Genomic DNA, 20,818 nt, shown 5'->3' on the forward strand with positions numbered 1-20,818 from the left:
ATTCAGGAGACTCACAAACATAGGGAAGAACTAGAGGCGCAACCGAAAGTAAGCTGAGTGTAAAAATAATTACTCTCCCCGAAACATAGAAATCAGCCCAATTATGAATAAAAATTCCCCGGGAGTCTTCCCCTTTTCTCATTTTTCCTATTCAAATTCAATGGGAAAAAACTCCCGGGGAACAAACTCCCGCGGAATTTTTTTATTCATAATTGGGCTGAATATCTAGATAGGTAACTGAGAGTCAAAAACCTAATTCATGAGAATATATTTTGTTTTTGTATCACCCATATGTGTAAAAAGAGAGTAATTTTTTCCTCTCTCCTTCCGTTCTATGCGTTTATTCTATGTACCCAAATTTTATGTCTGACACAACAACAAAATACATTGATTTATACGTATTTTGTTGCTGCATGACTTAAGTTTTTTGTCTCTCAATAACGCTTCTGTGTATATTTTATTCTATGCTCACAAAAATTTTAAATTTTCTTCCTGTGGAAAGTCAAATTAATTCCGTATTTTGTTTCTTCAGAAAAAGTAAAACGTAATTGTTATTCACTTACCTATTATCCTGTTTGACAATATTTTTTGCTGTCTTGGGCAGTTTTCAACAGGGGCCTGTTTTACTGGACAATGTTTCGGCAGGTTATTAATCTAAATCAGAGAATGAACGACATATGTATTTGATATTTTGAGGCAGCAAATGTTTTCGATATAGCCTGACGAATTATGTTGTTGGCGATTTGTGGATGAAATTAAAAAATGGCATTGTGCCACACATCAAATATATGTATATCTTTGCGGTTATGCAGTTTTATTGTATTTAATGTTAGACATTAAGTCTTAATTGTACTGCAAATATATTATATGTAGGTAAATTTGAATTAAACATTATTATAATTATTTTTTATGCATATATTTTTTATTACATATTACTTTTTTATTATTAATATATATCTATACATATTTTTTTATTTTCTCATTTTTAATTTAATTTATAACGCAATTATAAATTGCATTCTTTTTGTAATTAATCAAAATTCTGTAATTAAATATTAAACAATACAAATCACTATAGATTAATAAAAGTGTGTTTTTGGGGTTATTTTTGTTTTAATTTCTTGTGTTAACATTTAAATGTTACAACTATATAGCTACATAGAGAATTATAGAGAATAATGGGAAATCAATAATTAATAATGAAAATTAAAAACATTGTATGTATATTATAAATTATAGTGAAAAATATAAACCATATTAATTAATTTACAACATTAAATATTAAACCAGGAGAACAAAAGTGATAGAGAGAGGAAGATAGAAGGGGAAAACAGTGAACTAAACTTAGCGTACGTAATTTTATTCAATTATAAATTGAGCTTTTGAAATAATTATTTGTTTTTTGTAACGACGTTTTGTTATTTCAACATTATAAATTTCTTCACTTAAAGCCAGCAATATTTAAAACGCATATAGGCTGAAATGCGTTAAAGTTTAATTTGTTAAATGTATTGTGTGTATGTTATTTTAAAACTTACAGTTTTAAGTTTACTCTAAATTATTAATAAAACAAAGAAAAAATTCAATGGTTTATGTGGTGGCATTTAAAATTAAAAAGTATTAATTAAATTTTTAATCAATTGTTTACACTACTACTTAATAAAAAATATTTACATTTGTTTGTTTCTTTTTTTTTAATATTATTATACGTACGTAATTGAAAAGCCTGATGAAATGACTATTTGTTTTAAGTTGAGGCTTTCCAACATTTTTTACAGCAGAAAAATCTTAATATTACATTTTTTACACATGTTTGTAATTCAATCATTATGGTATTTGTTTAACACAAATGCTATTAATATGTATTACATGTTATTATTAAAAAGTATAATTGATTAATAAAAATATAAATAAATCCAGTTTTAAAATAATTTATTTTATATTTTCAGTTATTTATAAAGTGGTTTTGATTTGCTTTATTTACTTCATGTAATATTGTTTGTTGTTGGGTTTGAAGAAGTGCTATTGTTGTAAAATATGTATTTAGTTTAGATTTTTTTTTCAACATTATTTTAAAAATTAAATTTGTAATTTAATAAACATAACAAAGTTTAAATATAACTGCTTGCTACATACATACATATATATTATATATGAAATAGTTGTTGTTTTTAAAGTATAAATAAAGGATCTTTGTTTCTCACAAAAATAGAAAATCAAACCTTACAAACACATAAGACTTAGAATATATTGTGATATTAAAAAAAAGTGAACTATAATAAAAACGTTTCGAATCGTTTCTTTTTATACTTTCTTACGCAAACGTTCTTCGGTTTCTCCTCGCCATTCGGGATCATTGGGATCATCATCTTGAAATGGCTCCTCTTCGGATGTTTCTCCTTCACTGTCCCGATGTTTACGTTGCTGTCTGCCAACATAGGCACCGTACTGATCACCGTAAATATCGTCATCATACAAAGCACCACTAGCAGTGACATGCCCCACGACGACACTATCGGCCGTCAGGTGATCATCGTTTGGCGCCAAATGATGTTTCGGATAATCATCTTCATACTCTTCATCATACAACAGCATATCGCCATTTTCGTGCGACAACGTTACATTGCTGTCGTCCGCTGAGATTGGTCTTTGATTTTTGGAATTGGAACTTTTTATACGTCGACTACCACTTGCAGTTGTTATTGCATCACCACACAATGTTGAGGACCTTGAGGTACGTTTTGAAGTGCTGCCACTTATAGTACGCGGATATTTATTGGACAGTATTCCTCCTAAACCGAACAAGCTGCTACTACTACCGCCACCACCACCAGGAAGATAACAATCATCAAATCGTTTGCTGTCTTCGCCGTGATCACTGGGCATAGCGCGCATTAATTCCTCAAATTGTTCGTCAGTCAGGGGGAATGTTAGTGGTTCGAAGGGGGGTACAAGCTGTAATTAAAAGGGATGTTATTAAAATATTTGTAAGTTATTTAAGTAAATCGGTAATTCGTCATGGAGATTTGAGACAAAGTTTACAAATAATGACATACAAAATTTTCAAAAATCCTTTGTTATAAATATTTCTGAAATCTGTTAATGCAGTTAAGGGTATATGTTCGCATTTTTCATATGCGACCCCATAAAGTATATAAGCTAAAAAAAAAACAAGGAAGAGTGCTATATACGGCTGTGCCGAATCTTATATACCCTTCACCAAATTATACCTTGAAATTTTAAATATTTTTAGGTAAACAAAATTGAATTTAATTTTTTGGAAAAATTTTTTTTTTCGATTATTTAAAATTTTAAAATTTTTAAAATTTTTTTTTTTTAAATTTTAAATTTTTTTTTAAATTTTAAATTTTTTTTTAAATTTTAAAAATTTTTAAAAAAAAAAAAAAATTCGGGTTAAACTTTTTTTTTTCCGATTTTGACCCATTGTAGGTCCAACTTACTATGGGTCTTATATACGTTGCAAATGTCTTTGAAATATCTATCATTAGATATCCATATTGTCTATATTAATAACTTAGTAATCCAGATATAGGTCAAAAATCGAGGTTGTCCTGGTTTTTTCCTCATATCTCAGCCATTTTAAATAGGAATAGGAAACTTCTCGATAGAATGTCTGACAAAATTATTCAAGATTTGGATCCCGAAGATATCTGGGGTCTTCAGAAAATTGATTTCAACAGACAGACAGAAATGGCTTAATGACTCCGCTATCTATAAGGATCAAGAATATATATACTTTATAGGGTCGGAAAATTATATTGTGGAAATTACAAACGGAATGACAAACTTATATATACCCTTCTCATGAAGGTGAAGGGTATAAAACAACGAATAAAATGATTGTTGTGAATGTGCGAAAAACGGTGACGTGAATTATCTCTTACAGGGAAAATCGACAAACACATGGCTGAGATATAGGCAAAAACCACGACTACCTCGATTTTTGAACTAGTTTTGATATATATCAGGATTACTAAGTCATTTAAATTCAATACTAACATATCTTATATAATCCATGCCAGAACGATGTCATAAGAACAAAGGATATCATAGGAATTACTGAAAGTTACTTATATTTCCAACAGTAATATTTTTATGTTTTATTATTAAATTAATTTTTTCAAATAATTCATTACAACAAACCGATGGCTTGTGCTGCTGTTGACTTCAGATATTTAATGTGATGGTTCCAAGCTAGATCATTCTGAAGATGAATAGCTAAGTACTTTATAGAACTGCTTTCAACAATTTCTTTACCATCCACATATAACCTCAGCAATCGAGTTTTGCTTGCGTTTAAAAACAGTTTGTTTATCCTCACAAATTCAGAAATTAATGCCACGTCACGTTCTATTTGTCTTTTGTCACAGTTTCATGATTGTATGGATATAATAATAAAAATTTCGTCTGCATATATAAAAAGTTTTCCAGAAAAATTTAGATTCTTTATGCCATTTATGTATATGGTAAATAATAACGGCCCCAATAAACTGCCTTGTGGTACGCCGTGTTCAACATCATCAAATGCACTCCTATGATCATTCATTTGTACAATAAATATATAACATATAGATTTAATTTTGTTTTTACCCGGAAAAGTTAGGTTTCGAACTCGAACCAATTGCTAAAACAAATTAATAAACCCGAATATTTTTGCATAACGCATAAAAGTTTTTCAACCAATACATTCTTTTGAACCAAAAATTAACTGTTGCACAACATTTCGATCTAACATTTTTTTGTAAGATCTACAATACGACATCACATTTACTTTCCTTTGATAATAGCCCAATATTGTTCAATTGGCCGAAGCTGAGGATAATTCATATATTTTTCTCGACAGAGAAATATCTAATAAGAGGCTGCAAACGTTTCGGCAGTCATCTATCTATATATATAAAAATGAAATGGTCCATGTATGTAATGGCATCACGTGAGAACGGCTGAAGCGATTTGGCTGATTTTTTTTTATTCGATTCGAAATTTTCAGTAGATGGTTTGTAAAGAAAAAAAATTAAAATTTTTTTGTGAGTCCAGTCAACTGTAATAAAAAAGCTCCCTAAAGTATGCTGTACAAATTTAGATATTTTATTTGCAAATAAATAAGAACAGGCTGGTTTGAGTGGGTTGGAGAAACTTGAAGAACCAGCATTAGTAAATGCTACCGGGCGAAGCCGGGGCGATCAACTAGTTATTTAATATAAATATCCACAACTGCAAATTGCTCCTCAAACCATTGGCTTTTTACCAAATTTATCCATTTTCGTAAATTTATATTTCGGGTCCGCATCACCTAGTTGCGCTGCAACATAAAATATTGGTTGTTGTTGTAGCAGCAGTTGTTGCTGAGTTGACAGCCCTTGGCCGAGTGAACTCGGGTCATTCCGGTGCGTAGAACCGCCTGTCGTGGGAATGTAAAATATTGGTCCCGGTAGCTGCTTGAGGTACATTTTTTCTTAAGTTTCATCAGCCATAATCAGATACTTGTTGAATTTTGTTAATACTTTGTCGTAAAGTAATGCGGACCCGTTTTATAGCTACACCATTCCAATTTTCACTACGATTTGGATATTTTAAGCATCCACAAGTATTCTTCTTCCGATACTTACACTGGTTTTGTATTTTTTCGGCGGTCATTGTCGGAGAGACCTTGATTTTGCTTTAATAAAGTGGTATTTTTTCGTAAATTCCTGGATTATTTTAATAACATTTTTGCTTTCTCTTTATTTACGATCTGTGCTTATATCGCCATATAACATAATTTACAGTCCTTTTAGGAATCCTATTCTTTGTTACAATCATTGAAATATGTATAAATTACAACACTTACCTCTTTAGAGTCAGGAGTTGAACTTCGCCTTTCTAATTCTCGATCGCGTTTTGTTGAAGTTGTGCGTCTCCGTTCATAACGTTTACTACTAAGGCTAGGCAAAGGGCCAACACCCAAAAATGATGCTGCAAGTAATAAAACAAAAAATTATTTCCACATTGTACATTGTATGTTTCATTCAAATGTCATACTTGAGTTATCTCCTGCTTCGGAAATTGTATCTAAAGGATTCATGGGCGTAGCTGGATTCAGAGGTGATGGTATACTCTGAAATAAAGAAAAACCCAAATAAAATCAATTAATTTGACTATTAATGCTGGCGTTTAGGTCATGTGTACGTACCTCCAGATCACCCCCACCCACACTGGGAGTTTGGGGAGCTGGTGAGCTGGGATCTGGTGTATTTGCACCACTCGATTCAGCACGACTGTCAATACGTCGATTTGCTCGTGAACGTGTACTCCAGGGAAATTTTAGGTATGTTTGAAATTTACGTCGTTCCTCGGTTAAAGCTCTTTCATGTCTTAAGAACATGGCATCGTCACAGATGTCTTCGTCCTCCTCAATGCTAACTTTTGAACTGTTTTGTAGTGCTATCTTCTCTTCATCGTCATCCTCCTTTTCAGTTTTTGTTCCCTTATCCTCATCAACTTCTTCCGTGTTCCTATCTTTGTTAATTTTATCTATCACACTTGGTTCAACTTTAAGTTTTTTCAATTCTGGTTCTTTTGAGTTTTCATCAACATCATCAACATCATTTTGAACATAATCATTGCTGCTGTTGGTTTCAGGCTTTTTGTCTTTTTCTTCAATAACTTCAACCTGGTTATTGTTATTTGAGGAGGTAGCGGTAGCCGCAAAGGAGTTATTTGCTTTTGTATTCTCCTTTGAAGTTTTCAAATTAACATCATCTGCATTCGATATTTCAGACTTTAAATCACATTTTTTGAAATTGTTACTTTCTTCTTCACCACCTTCTAGCTTGACAGCAATAGATGATTCATTATGTTTGTTCTCGTTATCTATTGGCTCGGTTTTTATTGAATCTAATAGTTTGCTATCATCACAAACATAACCGTTTGTTAGAGGTGCACAGTCTAATAATGTTTCCATATCTGATTCTTGATTTTCAGAGCATTTTAATTTGTTAATTACTTCATTTTCATGATCAATTAAACGCCACCTAATTTAGAAAAAATATTAAATATCAATATTTGAATTGATATAATGTTAATTTATCGATTTATATACTCACTTTGGAGTTGGGATTTCTTTGTAGGGTAAAATCTCAACACGTGTAGCAGCAGCAACACTGTAGGGTATCACAATATTGTCAATATCGTATGATGTACGATTTTTACGATCAAGAGATCTGCATAAAAAATGATTGTAAAATTAAAATTAGTTTTAAAAATTGTCTACATCCCAGCAGTTCTATACATGTAGTCAATTTATCCCTTATAGCCAGTAAATTTCACTACTGACTGACACCAATTTATATATTTTGGGTCATTTGATACGTATGTACTCTTTATAGTGTAGAGAGAAATCAATTGACAGTATTTTGCTTTAGTTGGGGAGGGAGCATCCTGACTCAGCCAGTTTCCAACCGATTTTTACAAATATTTTTCTGTTTAAAATGTAAAACTCACATCTATCAATCAAAAGAATATATTTATGACGTTGTGATGTTGTAGCTTTAAGAATACTGTTATTTCACAAAAACGAAGTGATCGAGAAAAACTATATAATTGCCACATGAAAACCCCTGCATATTTTTTTCGTTCAGTTTTGTATCACTGTGTAATTTACTGTGAAAAAAATTATAAATTATTCGTTTTATTGTTGAAAAAAGTACTCAGTGAACTCAGTGAATTGTTTTCATATCATATTTTCTTTTATAAAAACAAAGTTTTAAATTTCGATTATGTATTATTTTTATTTACAAATACTTTTAAAGTTAATCTTTCTATAAGAGGTAAGTTAAAATCAAAAAATTTAATCAATTTAAGGTAAAAAATGATACGGACAAAACTAAAGCACCCCTTCCTTCATGGATATAATATAAAACAAATTTTAATTAATATTTTGTTGCAAATCCTTTGCATTGGATGACAGAAACACATCACTTAGGCATTGAAAATATTAAGTTCTTTATCTTGTCTTGCAGGAAAAATCGCGAAAATTTCCTATCCTTATTTCGGCCATTTTCACGTTTTATTTTCATATTAACAATATCCCTCAAGTTCTCAATAGGATTGATATTGGGAGGTTGAGGAGTCCAATGTATAACTTGAATTTAATTGCTCAGTAGCCAAGTCTTACAAACTTTGGAGGCGTGCTTATGATCGTTATCCTGTTGGAAGCTCCCTATAAGTGGCATCTCTTCACTGGCATAAGGCAACATTACATCTTTCAATATATCACGGTACATAAACCGATCCATAATCCCATCAATTTTATGAATTGGCCCAATTCCTTGACCAGAAAAGCAACCCCAGACCATTCCATGTTTAATTGTTCCTTTGCAATACTTAGGATTCAGTCTTTCTCCTTTTGGACTGTGTACACGCCTTATTATATAGGAGCTTTTTAAGTTGTATTTGGATTCGTTAGAGAACAGTATACTGTCTTCGGACACTCTAGTCGGTGTGCGCTTTGGCAAACTCCAGTCTAGCTCTCTTGTTCTTAGCTGATATAAAGGGTTTTTTTGCTGGTCGTCAACTGAATAATCCGACTTCTACTGCTCTTCTACGGATTGTTCTTTCGCTAACGCATAATCTTAAACTTGTTCATACTTGACTTGCTAATGCTGTAGGATCTTTTTGAATTGCTCTTTTGATCAAGGAATCATAATTACCCTTATCGTGGTTGGCGTAAAGAAACAGTTTGCATTTTATCTTTAATCTAGTACGAAACAGTCGTAGGCGTATGATGTTTACGCCAACCACGATAAGGGGGAATATCGTGTTTTTTTTTGCGGACGTCCTCCAGAATGCACCGTTAGTTAATAAGCGACCAGTCTGCAAAAACTTTGAAATGTGCCTGAAAAAAAAACTGATCTGTTAATTGAATATTTTTTACTCAATTCATGTCGTGATCAGCCCATCTTCCAGTCTTTGAAATAACTTTAATTTTAAATTCAATGAAGTACTTTTTCCATGCCATTGCTTTTTTCATAATAAACTGTATAAAACTTAAATTATACACACTACGCCTTCCTTTATTTTTATCTTCTGGAATTTTTAAATCCATTCGTTGTCAGCCCCGTTAACTCACAATGCAAATATACAGTAGCGTAGTCAAATTTTTAAACATCTTATAAGAGGGTGCTTTTGTTTTGTCCCTTGCGTTTTGTGTTTTTATATGATTTATCATTTTAAATTAATTTTCCATAAAATCATCTTTTACTAAATGAATGTTATATGAACATTAACAATATAAAATTATGTTTTGAAAAAATCTATTGAGGGGGTGCTTTAGTTATGGCCAATACTGTATTTGTTCGATTCACAAGGTCTCAATTTCTTACGAATAATTATTTGAACAATTTGAAAATTTCCATTTACGAATAACGAATATTTCAAATAACTTTATGTAGAATAATCGAATGAGAAGAATACAAATAATTGATATAATTAGTCGTTTTATATCGTTCGGGACATTCATACAGAACTTCTGGGTAATTGCAATGTTGTTATTAATTTTACACTTACCTTTCATACTTGTGGTAATTATTGCCGCTGCTGCCGTGTGTTGGTGATGCTGGACGACTGCGAACGTTAAAATTTTCTGCTGCTCCTCCCCAATTTTCATGATTAAACATATAGCTTGCATCCCCATTATATAGATTACTACTACTGGTATTGAGATGATTATAATGGTGAGAATTTACTGTTGTTGATGATGAAAGTTTACGATGCTTATTACTTTTGCTGTGGTTGTTGGAGATCAATGATGAAGGTGTTTGGTTGGGATTGAATTGATCGTAGTTTGTTGGGAGACAATCGCTCGTTTGATGTATGAATTTGTTGTTGGGTGTTGTTGTCGTCGTTGTTGGTAAAGATGTTGTTGTTGCTATTAAGCTCGTTTTGCTTAAGTATGCTGGCGGTAGTAGAGAGTTCATAGGTTCCTTTAAAATCTCCTCCCTCACTACCAGGCAGTGCTGTTTCTTCGCACTCTTGGCCGTTCCCTCTACAATTATTGTGAGACAAATGCAGCAAACGACGAACAAATTTTAATGAAATAAAAAAGAACCAAAATATTTGCATTGTGTTGTGGTACATAACAGTTATAAGATGTCAATATTTTGGTGATGATTGGGGATTTTCAGGAATCAAGGTTGTTCATAATAAATTTTTTAGTGTTTTTATTTTGTTCAGTTGTTTGTATTTTTTCAGTTGCATATTGACAAAATTATAATTAAACAAAAAGTATCGAAGGAACCAATTCGTGGGGAATCAATGCAATAGATCAACGAATACAGAGACAGAGAGAAGAGAAAAATGAAAAGAAAAAAAAAAGATGCAAAAATTGTTTTTGTTTTATGTTAATATCAATTATCGAATTTTTCATGTTTACAATAATTTACTGTTGGCCACAAGTGGCGTTGTGGACGTAGTAGTAGTAGACAAAGTTGCTGTACCATTTCCTACATCATTTAATGATGTCGATGTTGATATAGATGTGCCCATCATCTGAGTCGTAGCAGCCGTTGTTACCGACGATGATGATGGTGTGACTGCATGTTTTTGATGGTGTGTCCCCGTTGTTGAGTGGGAACTTTTTCCTCCGGTATATTTTTCATCATTATTAAGTCTATCCTTCTTTTTAATGTAACGTCGTTTTGCTGGAGGAGCATCGCCATACTTTTTCGATGAAGACGTTGAATGATGCCCGCCGGCAGCAGCAGCAACTGCTTCACGTTCGGCCCTCCAAACATTTTTTGCAATGTTCTTAGCCTGACAACGCATAACACGTTGCTGCCATTCGGGCTGTTTTGCAATAGCCTCAAAATGCAAGGCATTATTTACATCTAAATAGAAACAACATATTTAATTATACGAAATTTAAATATTAAAATATATTTTTTTCTTTTTATTTTAATTATTATTGGAAGGAAAAAAAATGTTCGTGTTTAAAAATTATTTATGTATTTTTTATGGCCATACACAATTTGAAGTTGCTCAAAAATTTTAAATTCGCTTTATTTGAGTTTTAGTTGTATATACAAATCTTATACAATTTTTACAATATTTATATCATAGTAATGCTTATGTATCAAAATATTTTCCTTAAAATCCATTATTTTGCACACAGGATATTGAGCAAAAAAAAAAAAACTGTCCTTGAACAAAGAATATCTCAAAAATATTGCAAAGCAGGGACGGACAGAATCTATTAAATAATTAGAACTTCCAACCTATATAAAAACAAACCTAAAGCGAATTTCGAAAATCTGGAGAACTTTAAATTTTGTATAGTTCTGGACAACATGTATACTAAATATTAACAATATAATTTTAAATATTCTTTATCAACATTTTTTGTTTTGTCCCAATGTTAATTTTATTTTACAAATAATTGTATGAAACTTAGTAATTAGGCTTCCAAATTACAAATTAAATAAACTGAATTGAATTGAAAAAACTTACTTTCTCTGAAACTTAAAACTGGATGATAACCAGAATCTAATAACGCTATACGATCGGACATCATCATGGTGTCGGGTAGATCTCGAGGAGCAGTAGGATCTAAGCGGCCAGTACACAAAGCACAAGGATGTAAAGGCCACTGACAACCACATTTAATGGTGCTATAATAAAATAGTTTTATGTTATGTAGGAAGTAACATTTATTTCAAATATTTGATTTACCTTGGCCTCGCTGCCTTTTTCGATATTGTATGGATATTGGTTGTCTGTATAAGTTTTCTTTTACGAAATAACGAAGGTACGTAGCCACGTGTTCGACATGATCCCATTTGCTCTTCACTATCTTGTTCCGCTGCTGTATTTGTATCTATTTGACCGCCACACGTAACCATTCCTTTAGATCTTACAATTTCCTGGTGCAGTTCACTGTGTTGGCGTATTTTAATTTCTAAATCGGATATTTGAGAAAGCAGCCACGACCAGCGTGATGCAATGGCCGCACGATCACGTGAATAACGCCAAGCGGCACGTTTTGTTCTAAACGAAGCACACAAAAAAAAACAGAGAAATTACAACATGCAATAATTATTTAAACAATTAAATTACTCACATAGGCAGCGTTTGTTGTTGGGTATTGTTGTAGGTAACCATTTCGTCAGCTGATTCTCCGCCAGAACTCGATTCAGTTGCATCTGAATCAATGGCTTTTTGTACCTCAGACATTTCAATTTGTAATAGACCGGCCACCTGTGACAATTCATCGGTTATATTCTCTTCCAGTGTAGCCACCACCACTTCTTCAGCTTTGCCCTCCCCGAAAGTCGTAGAATTCATTGCGGAGGAGTTTGATGCTGCCGTCGCAGCAGCTTGAGCTTCCAGCAGGGCTTTTTTAGTTTTCTTGTGGGTAATATTGACTAAACTGGCTGAGGGGGTAGTGCACAATTGCTGTGCATTGGCCACAGACTCAATTTTACGCAACAGCGTTGATATCTGGTTGGCGGGTACCAAAGATTCCTGAACATCTTTCCAATCTGAGGCTGGCGGTCGTGCTGCTATAACTTTTAGAAAACACTTACTTGGATCAGGAGGAGCACCAATGGTTTCATTATGCTGTAAAGGTGCTGTGTTTGTGACACCTTTACTGGCCTGTCGGGCACTCCACTCAAATAATCCAGCTATTTCTTCGCTGGTATGTTTGCACATATAACGAGCTTGAAGTTTTCTCAAACGCCGCATAAGAAAATCTATTTTCCGGTGCATTTGTTGCTGGCGTTTTTCGATTTCTATTTCTCCCTCTTCCATTTCCTTTGGTTTGACCAATTGTATGGAGGGACTGGTAACAGCGATATGACTTTGAGTATTGGAAGATATACTTCCTGCGCCGCTTCCTGTATTGCCACCCAACTCAGTTTCATTTATTTTCATATATACTTCATTGAATAGAACATTCAGGTCACAGACATTGAGATCCGAAGTTGTACCGCCTTCGAAACCTTTTAGCACCTTAAAGACTTCTTCGATATCTTGGTCTTCCAGTTCAGCTGTACCACCAACACCTACTCCATCCGCATGCGGCATATTGCCAACCGTGCCCAGTGAATTTATCGATGATGTTGTACTTTGTGGGGTAGTTGTAGTAAAGCAATTTGTTTGCTGCTGCTGTTGTAGCTGAAGTGACATATGTGGATGGGACTGCACTTGCTGAGCTACCGGAGTGGTTGGCGAATGCTGTAATTGTTGTTGTAGCTCATGTAAATCGTCTGATAATGTCTGCTGATGAGTAGGAGTACGTGGTGGGGTGGCAGCAGCCACAGAATTGTGTGTGGTCTTTTCATTCGAATCTATATCATGATTATTAGGGGGTGGGGAATCAATTGCTGTGCCATCCAATTGACTTAAACGTTCTGAAAAGGGGAATACATGCAATCATTATAGAAAACTATTTCGGAAAGTGCAATAAGGAATTTAGATCGTATAGGTCCTAGACTAGTCACCATGAGTGGTAAATGTATATGTATACAAGTTTATCATTCCCTTTTGTAATTTATTCTTGATCGTTACAGGTAGCAGAGTTGATATAGCCTTGTCCGTCTGTCTTTGAAATCAACTTTCCGCAAACCCTTGATAAGTCAATACGTCGCAAATAGTCCTGGGGGGTTACTCTCTATTGCGATGCGAAAGGTAAATGCGTTAAGAATACAATTTTGTACTCTGTATCGTTTACGCAAACGCTTTCTCAAAAAGAAGCAATACTGGCACCACAAAATAAACAATAGCGAAGAATGACAAAATTAAATGTCAAAACTTATAAACATTTTAAACTAATTTTTTGTGAGATGCGAAAACGCAATAAACGGTACCAATTGTACCATTTTTCTTTCGCATCGCAATAGAGAGTAACCCCCCTGGATTGGTTGCTATTTCAAATCGATACCTATTGTTCACCCACATTTTTTTAAGAAACAACTTTTTTCGCCAACATTTTTTCACCAAAAATGATTTCGACAGACGGACATGCCTATATTGACTCCGCTATTTATAACTATCCAGAATATCTTTACTTTATGGGGTCGCAAATTATTTATTTAGCTTAAAGTTACTGTTTTCTGATGAAAAAAATTGGGGTTAAAAACTATTTTTGCCTCTTTTGAACAATTGAAGTCCTAATTTCTATGGAAATGTCTATCATTAGATATCCATATGTATAGTCTATGTTAATGCCTACATGGACCAAAAATAGGTAATAAATCGAGGTAGACATGTTTTTTCGCGGTTTGTGGACCGATTTTCACAAATTTAAATAGCAACCGAACCGGGAATAGGTTACTTAAGGCGCTTCGGAAAGTTTATTTCAACAGACCGACGTACATGGCTGTATCGATCCGATATCTATAACGATCCAGTATATATACTTTATGGGGTCGCAACTGAAAAATATATAAATTACAAACGAAATGACAAACTTATTTATAACCTTACCACTGATGGTAAAGGTTATAAATATTATTATCTTATAAAGTACATATAGTTTACCTTCTAAATTATCTTCAGCTTCCGAGGCAGTCATCGTTGAATCGGTACTAACTGGTGGTAATTCTTGTACTGACAAAATCTCCAGTTTTGAGACAGTTTTCTTTGTTTCCGCTGCATCATCTGATGAGTTTGGTGAGCCGACTGGTGTATCATGTACGGCTGTAGTCTCGTCCATATAATTTTCATTTGCAACTGCTTCAAGAGATTTTTCTTTTTTGTGCACATTTTCATCATCATACTGACTTTTATCCGCTATTTCCTTTGCTTCTTTATCTACTATTTCTGCTTGTTCGATATTATCGTTATCCTTCGTACAGGTAACTAATTCGTCTACCGTTGTTGTTGTTGCAATGGTTTCTGTTACTTCACTTGTTGCAGTTTCTTGAACTTTTGACGACTTTGATGATTCAGTAAACTGCGTCTCCATGTGCGCAGTAGTTGTTTTATTTATTACGGGCGCAGCAGCAGCTATTGTAGGAGAAGCGACTTTTAAAACGACAATATCGGTATCGTTATCGACAAATGTGTCCTGTTGTATAATGGGCGATGAGGGATCACCAGAGGTTTTCACTAAATTGACGTCTTTTAGTTGATTGCGCAAACAAATTTCGGCTGTTATGGCTTCGTTAGTCAAATCAGCCAACAACTGTGCGGTAGACGTATCTTTTGTATTATCGTCAATCGTATCCAAATTTTGGTTAGTATTGTTGTTATTGATGTTGAGAATCTTAGTTTTATTATTTAACGGGGCTGTGCTTAAGCCCATTTGCTCATTCTTTGTACTCGAGCTGTTGTTGTTATTGGTGGAATTGATGACAGTAGTGTCAACTGCCACCTTTGAAATTCTTCTCGTTGCTGTGATCTGTTGCGTTTCAGATGTATTATCTCCGTTTAGGGATGGAGATGGTGTGACCTGATGACTGCGCTGTTGATTATCTCTTGAACGCGTTATACGCTTTGAGGATGTTGGTGTTTGATTTACTGTTACTGTTCCGCTACGATTTCGTTTTTCCCGTATTGTTGGGGCCGACTTTGGGACAACGTTATTTGAGGGGGTAGAGTTCGTGGTAGTAATATTGGTGTTATTGCTGACACTTTTAGACTCAATCTTTCTACTAGACCTTGTTGTTGGAGTAGTTGTTGCCGTTACCGGTGAACTATTTAAATTTTCGGTTGGACTTAATGGCTCAGTAAGAGCTGGCGCCATATTGTAGAACACTGCTGCATTTAAAATCAAATATCCATCCTTTTTCCTCGTTATTCTTTCAATTTTATAAACAACCTTTTGGTTTAGTAGTAGACAAAAATTTAACCTAAAATTGTGAAAAATATTTACACATTAAGAATGGTATTTCATTTTATTATAAAAGAGATTTTGCATATATACATACATATGTATGTACATACATTATTGAAATTCGAAACGATTTTATTAATCCATAAATATTCTTTTCCATATCCAAGGATAGAAAAGTTGATACGAATATATAATTTAAGTAATTTTCAGTATTTTATGTAAAAACCAGAGACCGAAAATAACTGGTTCACTTTCATTTCAATGCTAAATTCTCATTCGCAGCCATTTAAAAATAAATTTTTGTGATATATCACTGAGAGAGTGATTTATTCGAGAACATTTTAGATTTGGGGTTGAGAGAAACAGAAAAGAAACAAACACAAATAATCTAGATGAGTGATTTATAATTTATTTTTTTCGTAAAGGTCAGCTTGTGACTTTTATTTTTCAACATGAAAAATAAATCGCAAAAATGCATTTGATTCAAATTAACGGTTAAATATATAAAATTTATCAAAAGATTAATAACAATTTAAAAAAAAATTCTCATTTCTGTTACTCAGACTTCATTAATTCATACTTATCATATTATTTCCATAATTTGTTAAAAATTACTAATAATATGTTATTGTATGTAAATTAAAGAGAAAGTAACAGTTATTAAGAACAAGATTTTTATCTCAGACCAAACCATTAAAAATAACAAAAACGAATAAAGATCATACCAAACCATTTAAATAAAAATCATTTTATAACTGTTATTTTCAGTGATTTATTTTTATCACAAAAATATAAATCACAATTTGGGTTTTTTGGTATATGGACCATTTATTTTCGATCTCTGGTAAAAACATAAATTTTCAAATTCATGCAGACTCAGAATTATTTATTTTTCTATATAAATATATCCGTTCATGTCGTATTCTCTAATTTATTATCGTTTTCTTTTAATTTTGCCATGTTATAAAAAGTATCGAATAATCTGAGAATACTGTTTTATTTGAATGAACAAAAATTTTCAGTATAGAATAAAAAATTATTTTATCAAAAAAACTCTAATAATTGAATACTCGAAAAAATGTATTTCCAAACTAAAATTTATAAAAAAGTTTTTGGTGAAAAAAAGGATTTGCCGATGGTTTTTTGCTTTTATCTAACCCTTTTGTGGACAACTAACTGTCTTTTTATTAAACCCAAAAATTTGCCATATTTTATGATACCTGTTTTTCACTTCAACGGTTAAATTTATTACATACTATTTGACCGAACCGAACCGGCTTCGCTCGGTAGCTATTTACTAATGCTAGTTCTCCAAAAAAATTATCTTAAGAAAAGTGAAAATATATTAAAAATTAAATTTCCGATTTTTTCTCGAATAAAAAAAAATCAGCCAAATCGCTCCAGCCGTTCTTACGTGATGCCATTGCATACATGGACCATTTTTATATACAGATGGGCATTTCCTGGGGTCACGAACGTACGTTCGTACGCTTTTGATGTCCAAATAATATAGAAAAAAACCTTTCCTAAATTTTTATTGCGATAGCATTTTGGTAGCTCTATGTTTAGTGCAAAAGATGGATACCATCGACTTTATGTTTTCATAATGATAGTTATAAACATGTGGTAACAAACGTACGCAAAATAGAAGTCAACTTTAGCTGATGTAAAAATCTACGAAATGTAGCGGAATATTTAAAAGCGATTAATTTATTTTAAAAGTGTATTAATGTAGGTCTCTATCCGATATTTACAAAATAAAATATCTCTATTGGTTTTGGTTTAATTTTCCTTAAGTAAAAGTATCGACTTTATCAATAACAAATTTTGTCTTACTTATTTTTCGCTGTTGTGTTACAGGTTTTTACTTCCTTTGTTTAAAATTCAAAATTGAAAAATAGATTGCTTTTTTTAATATAAAATAAGCACAATTTTAATAACAGCGCCATCTAAATATTAAATTTTAGTTCTAATTCAAACTTAACCGCTCTAAGTGTTAAAGGAATATTGCCTTTTAAATTTGCTCCTATAACATCAGTTGATGTCGAAATAACATTTTCTATGTATAAAAATGTTTTCAGATCCAATAGACAACGGTTTTTATTTGAAAATTTAAGTCAATATTTTATAATTTACCTATTTGCAATAATAACCTTAATTGAAGAAGTGACTTTATATTTATATAAATTATGATCAAAAAATACCTCTCGAGGACTTTTCATAGCTTATTGTTTTTATGTTGTATTTATTTTTTGTTATAGGTAATTGGTTTTAGTTCATTTTATTTTTGTTTATTTTATGTTACTTTACCTTTTTAGAAATGAATTGTATTGATTTTTTTAAATAAAAGTATATTTTTTGGTTAAAAATTATGTAAAAGTTTGTTTTTATAAGAGCATATTTTTTAAATTTTAAGAGAATATTTTAAAGTTTTTACTGCATATTTAAAGCGCTTAAAACGATCTTAAGTTTCATACGCATAAGAAAAATATTTTAATTCTCTAGGTATGTACATAGTAAGTGAATAAAAATATAAAAATAAATTCAATGTCCAAGTGTTTCAGAAAAGTAGGAAATTTTTATTAATGAGCCCCTTATTCATAATAAAACATTTGTTTATCAAAGGTTTATAAAATACATTTCATCTTATAAAACATTTATAAAATAAAATGTTTATATGCTAAAGACATACTGCTAAAAATAGTAAATAATAAATGTTGTTTATTAGCCGGTCTTTGGGCGAATAAAAGTGTTTACATTCTATGTAGGTACTACGTGTAGGTCCCAAAAATGGCTTGGCTTTCTTTATTTTCAAACCCAAACAAACAAAAAACGAATTAATTAAATATGCCATTAATTTTAGAATCTAAAATATAATCAATTTTGAAATGAAAGCTATTCTAAAGGTCTGTAAATTTACACTAAATGAAATACATAGATACTTATTTTATAAATGTTTTTATTATAATGAATGTTTAAATTATTTTGAATTGTTTTGTACTATATCCTTACCGGCATTCGTACACTTTTATTTCATAACTGATCGTAAGAAAACATTGTCTGATGAAATGTATGTATATAAAGTGTAAACATTTTAAGAAACAATACTGTATTTATAAACACTTAAATTAATTGAAATACACCACCAGTTAATATAAAATAAGATAAATACAAATTTATTGTAAAAGAAATGTATACAATTTTCCTATTGAATTCTACAAACAAAACTATGTTCTTATCAATTGTATTACATATTTTCTTTTTTCACTGTTAATAAAAAATCTCAACTCGTTGTTTGCTATACCGATGAAAAAAAATTGTACATAATAAAAACAAAAATACAATACCATTGAAATACAACCATGTGTTACAAACAATCTAATTAACAAAATAACTTATATCACAAGAACAAATTTTTATTAATTAAAATATCAATACTGACCTTTATTTTTAATATAAATTTTAATTTATACTTTTATTTTAAAGCGTTTTTGTCTATAGTATTTGATCCAGATTTTGTTAGAGATTGAAATAAACTAATTTACACCACACCGTTGCTTAAAAACGTAGTAACCAATAACAAAAAAAATACTTTGTATATATATATATATACGTAAATACATATAGTGATACTCGTTTTTTTCCTTTTGTATTGAAATTAGTAAAAAAAAAAATATATATATGTATGTAAGCTATTCTTCACTTTCGTTAAGAGCTTAAATAAATACAATTATGTTTTAAGCAGCTACTAAGGAATTTATAATTTCACCATAAAACAAACTAAACACAAATAAATTGTGTTTATAACTTCATGCCAAATTTAAGAACAGATTTTATTCGTTTTTAACCGTTTTTTAATACATATATTTTACATAATATTTTAAATTAATCTCTTATTTTTTTATTTAAATATTACTTTAAAAAACACTCGCGCGCCCTTCATCCATAAACATTCACAAGCACTATTTATTCTTTTTTCCATACATATTTATATACATACATACGTATATAGACATGTATGTATATAAAGTGTAAAACGTATAACGATTACTACTTTTTTTCACAATTCTGAAATATTGCGTGCTTCCTCTTACTCTTAAGTAATTGCCATGTCTTGTCTAGAAAACCAGAGTAAATTATATTTTTTAACGCGTATATTTTTATTGAGATTGTATATTATATATTTTTTTTTATTAATTACAAAAATATTTTATATTAAAACTTTTTATTTCCCCAGATTTTTTCTTTAAATACACGTAATTTTTTTTTTTTGAATTTTTTAGGTATGGCTGCCGTTTTTTGCTGTTTTCTTCTTCACAGTAGACGATTGCAAAGAACGAGTATGCACGATTGTAGAAAAAATGGGCGAAAAACGTTTTCCAACGTGAATAATTTCTTTCCCAATTGCCCTTTTTTATCGAGTTCACCAATTTTGTTGTTATTTGTAACGTTATTAAATGTTTTAGATATAAGATAATTACACTTTTTAGTATATAATATTTTTTGTGTAAATGGCGGTCTCAATTAGTTTTACAAAAATATTTTATGGAATTAATATTTTCTGCGCCGAAAGAAAAATACGACTGTACTGCGCGTGCAGTGATGACAACTTAGCGATGTTGCCGTCAAGTGTAGCGATTTTGACATTAGTTTAGCGGGTAAAAAGGCTTTTAACTATTTGATGAATCCTAGCGTTTTTTTTAACAAAAAATTTAAAATTATTTTTAAACTATATAAAAAATAATAGTTTTAGTTTATTGATATTAAGAGGATAATGTAATTTAATAAGCTTAGAAAATAAAATTGAAGATGTTTGAAAATAAATTGTCTACAAAGAAATAAAAAGATACAAATATTAATGATAAAACTGTAAATATAAAATTAAAACAGTTAAGTATAAAATAAACAAACTTTTTATTATTGAAAATATGTCACAATTATTTAATTACATTTTCAAATAATATAGAAAATGTGGATACAAAT

At 31.3% G+C, this 20,818-nt stretch overlaps 1 protein-coding gene across 2 annotated transcripts; it reads right to left on the reverse strand.

Annotated features, from left to right (window-relative positions):
- Positions 1 to 891: 891 nt before the first annotated feature.
- Positions 892 to 20,433, reverse strand: nsl1 (non-specific lethal 1). Of its 2 annotated transcripts, none has more exons than XM_065504987.1 (13): positions 20,317 to 20,433; positions 19,278 to 19,479; positions 14,539 to 15,851; positions 12,116 to 13,409; positions 11,728 to 12,042; positions 11,506 to 11,666; positions 10,497 to 10,886; positions 9,568 to 10,045; positions 7,107 to 7,223; positions 6,194 to 7,034; positions 6,043 to 6,118; positions 5,852 to 5,976; positions 892 to 2,955 (listed from the first exon to the last, which is right to left on the reverse strand). In XM_065504987.1, exons 3-13 carry the CDS (start codon positions 15,743 to 15,745, stop codon positions 2,305 to 2,307), a joined length of 5,655 nt encoding a protein of 1,884 aa, XP_065361059.1. In that variant the 5' UTR covers positions 15,746 to 15,851; positions 19,278 to 19,479; positions 20,317 to 20,433; the 3' UTR covers positions 892 to 2,304. The 2 variants fall into 2 exon arrangements, with proteins under 2 accessions (XP_065361059.1, XP_065361050.1); XM_065504978.1 differs by having other exon boundaries at positions 10,443 to 10,886; positions 20,317 to 20,432.
- Positions 20,434 to 20,818: the final 385 nt, after the last annotated feature.

Source organism: Calliphora vicina, chromosome 1, assembly GCF_958450345.1.
Source record: "Calliphora vicina chromosome 1, idCalVici1.1, whole genome shotgun sequence".
Taxonomy (NCBI): Eukaryota; Metazoa; Arthropoda; class Insecta; order Diptera; family Calliphoridae; genus Calliphora; species Calliphora vicina.

Excerpts from the sequence above, each read along its gene's own strand:
- nsl1 (XM_065504978.1), bottom strand. The coding sequence starts at position 15,745 with ATGGCGCCAGCTCTTACTGAGCCATTAAGTCCAACCGAAAATTTAAAT. Across the intron at positions 10,046-10,442 it reads AACGCCACTTGTGGCCAACA|AGGGAACGGCCAAGAGTGCG; the intron begins GTAAATTATTGT and ends CAATAATTGTAG. Across the intron at positions 5,977-6,042 it reads CGAAGCAGGAGATAACTCAA|CATCATTTTTGGGTGTTGGC; the intron begins GTATGACATTTG and ends TATTACTTGCAG.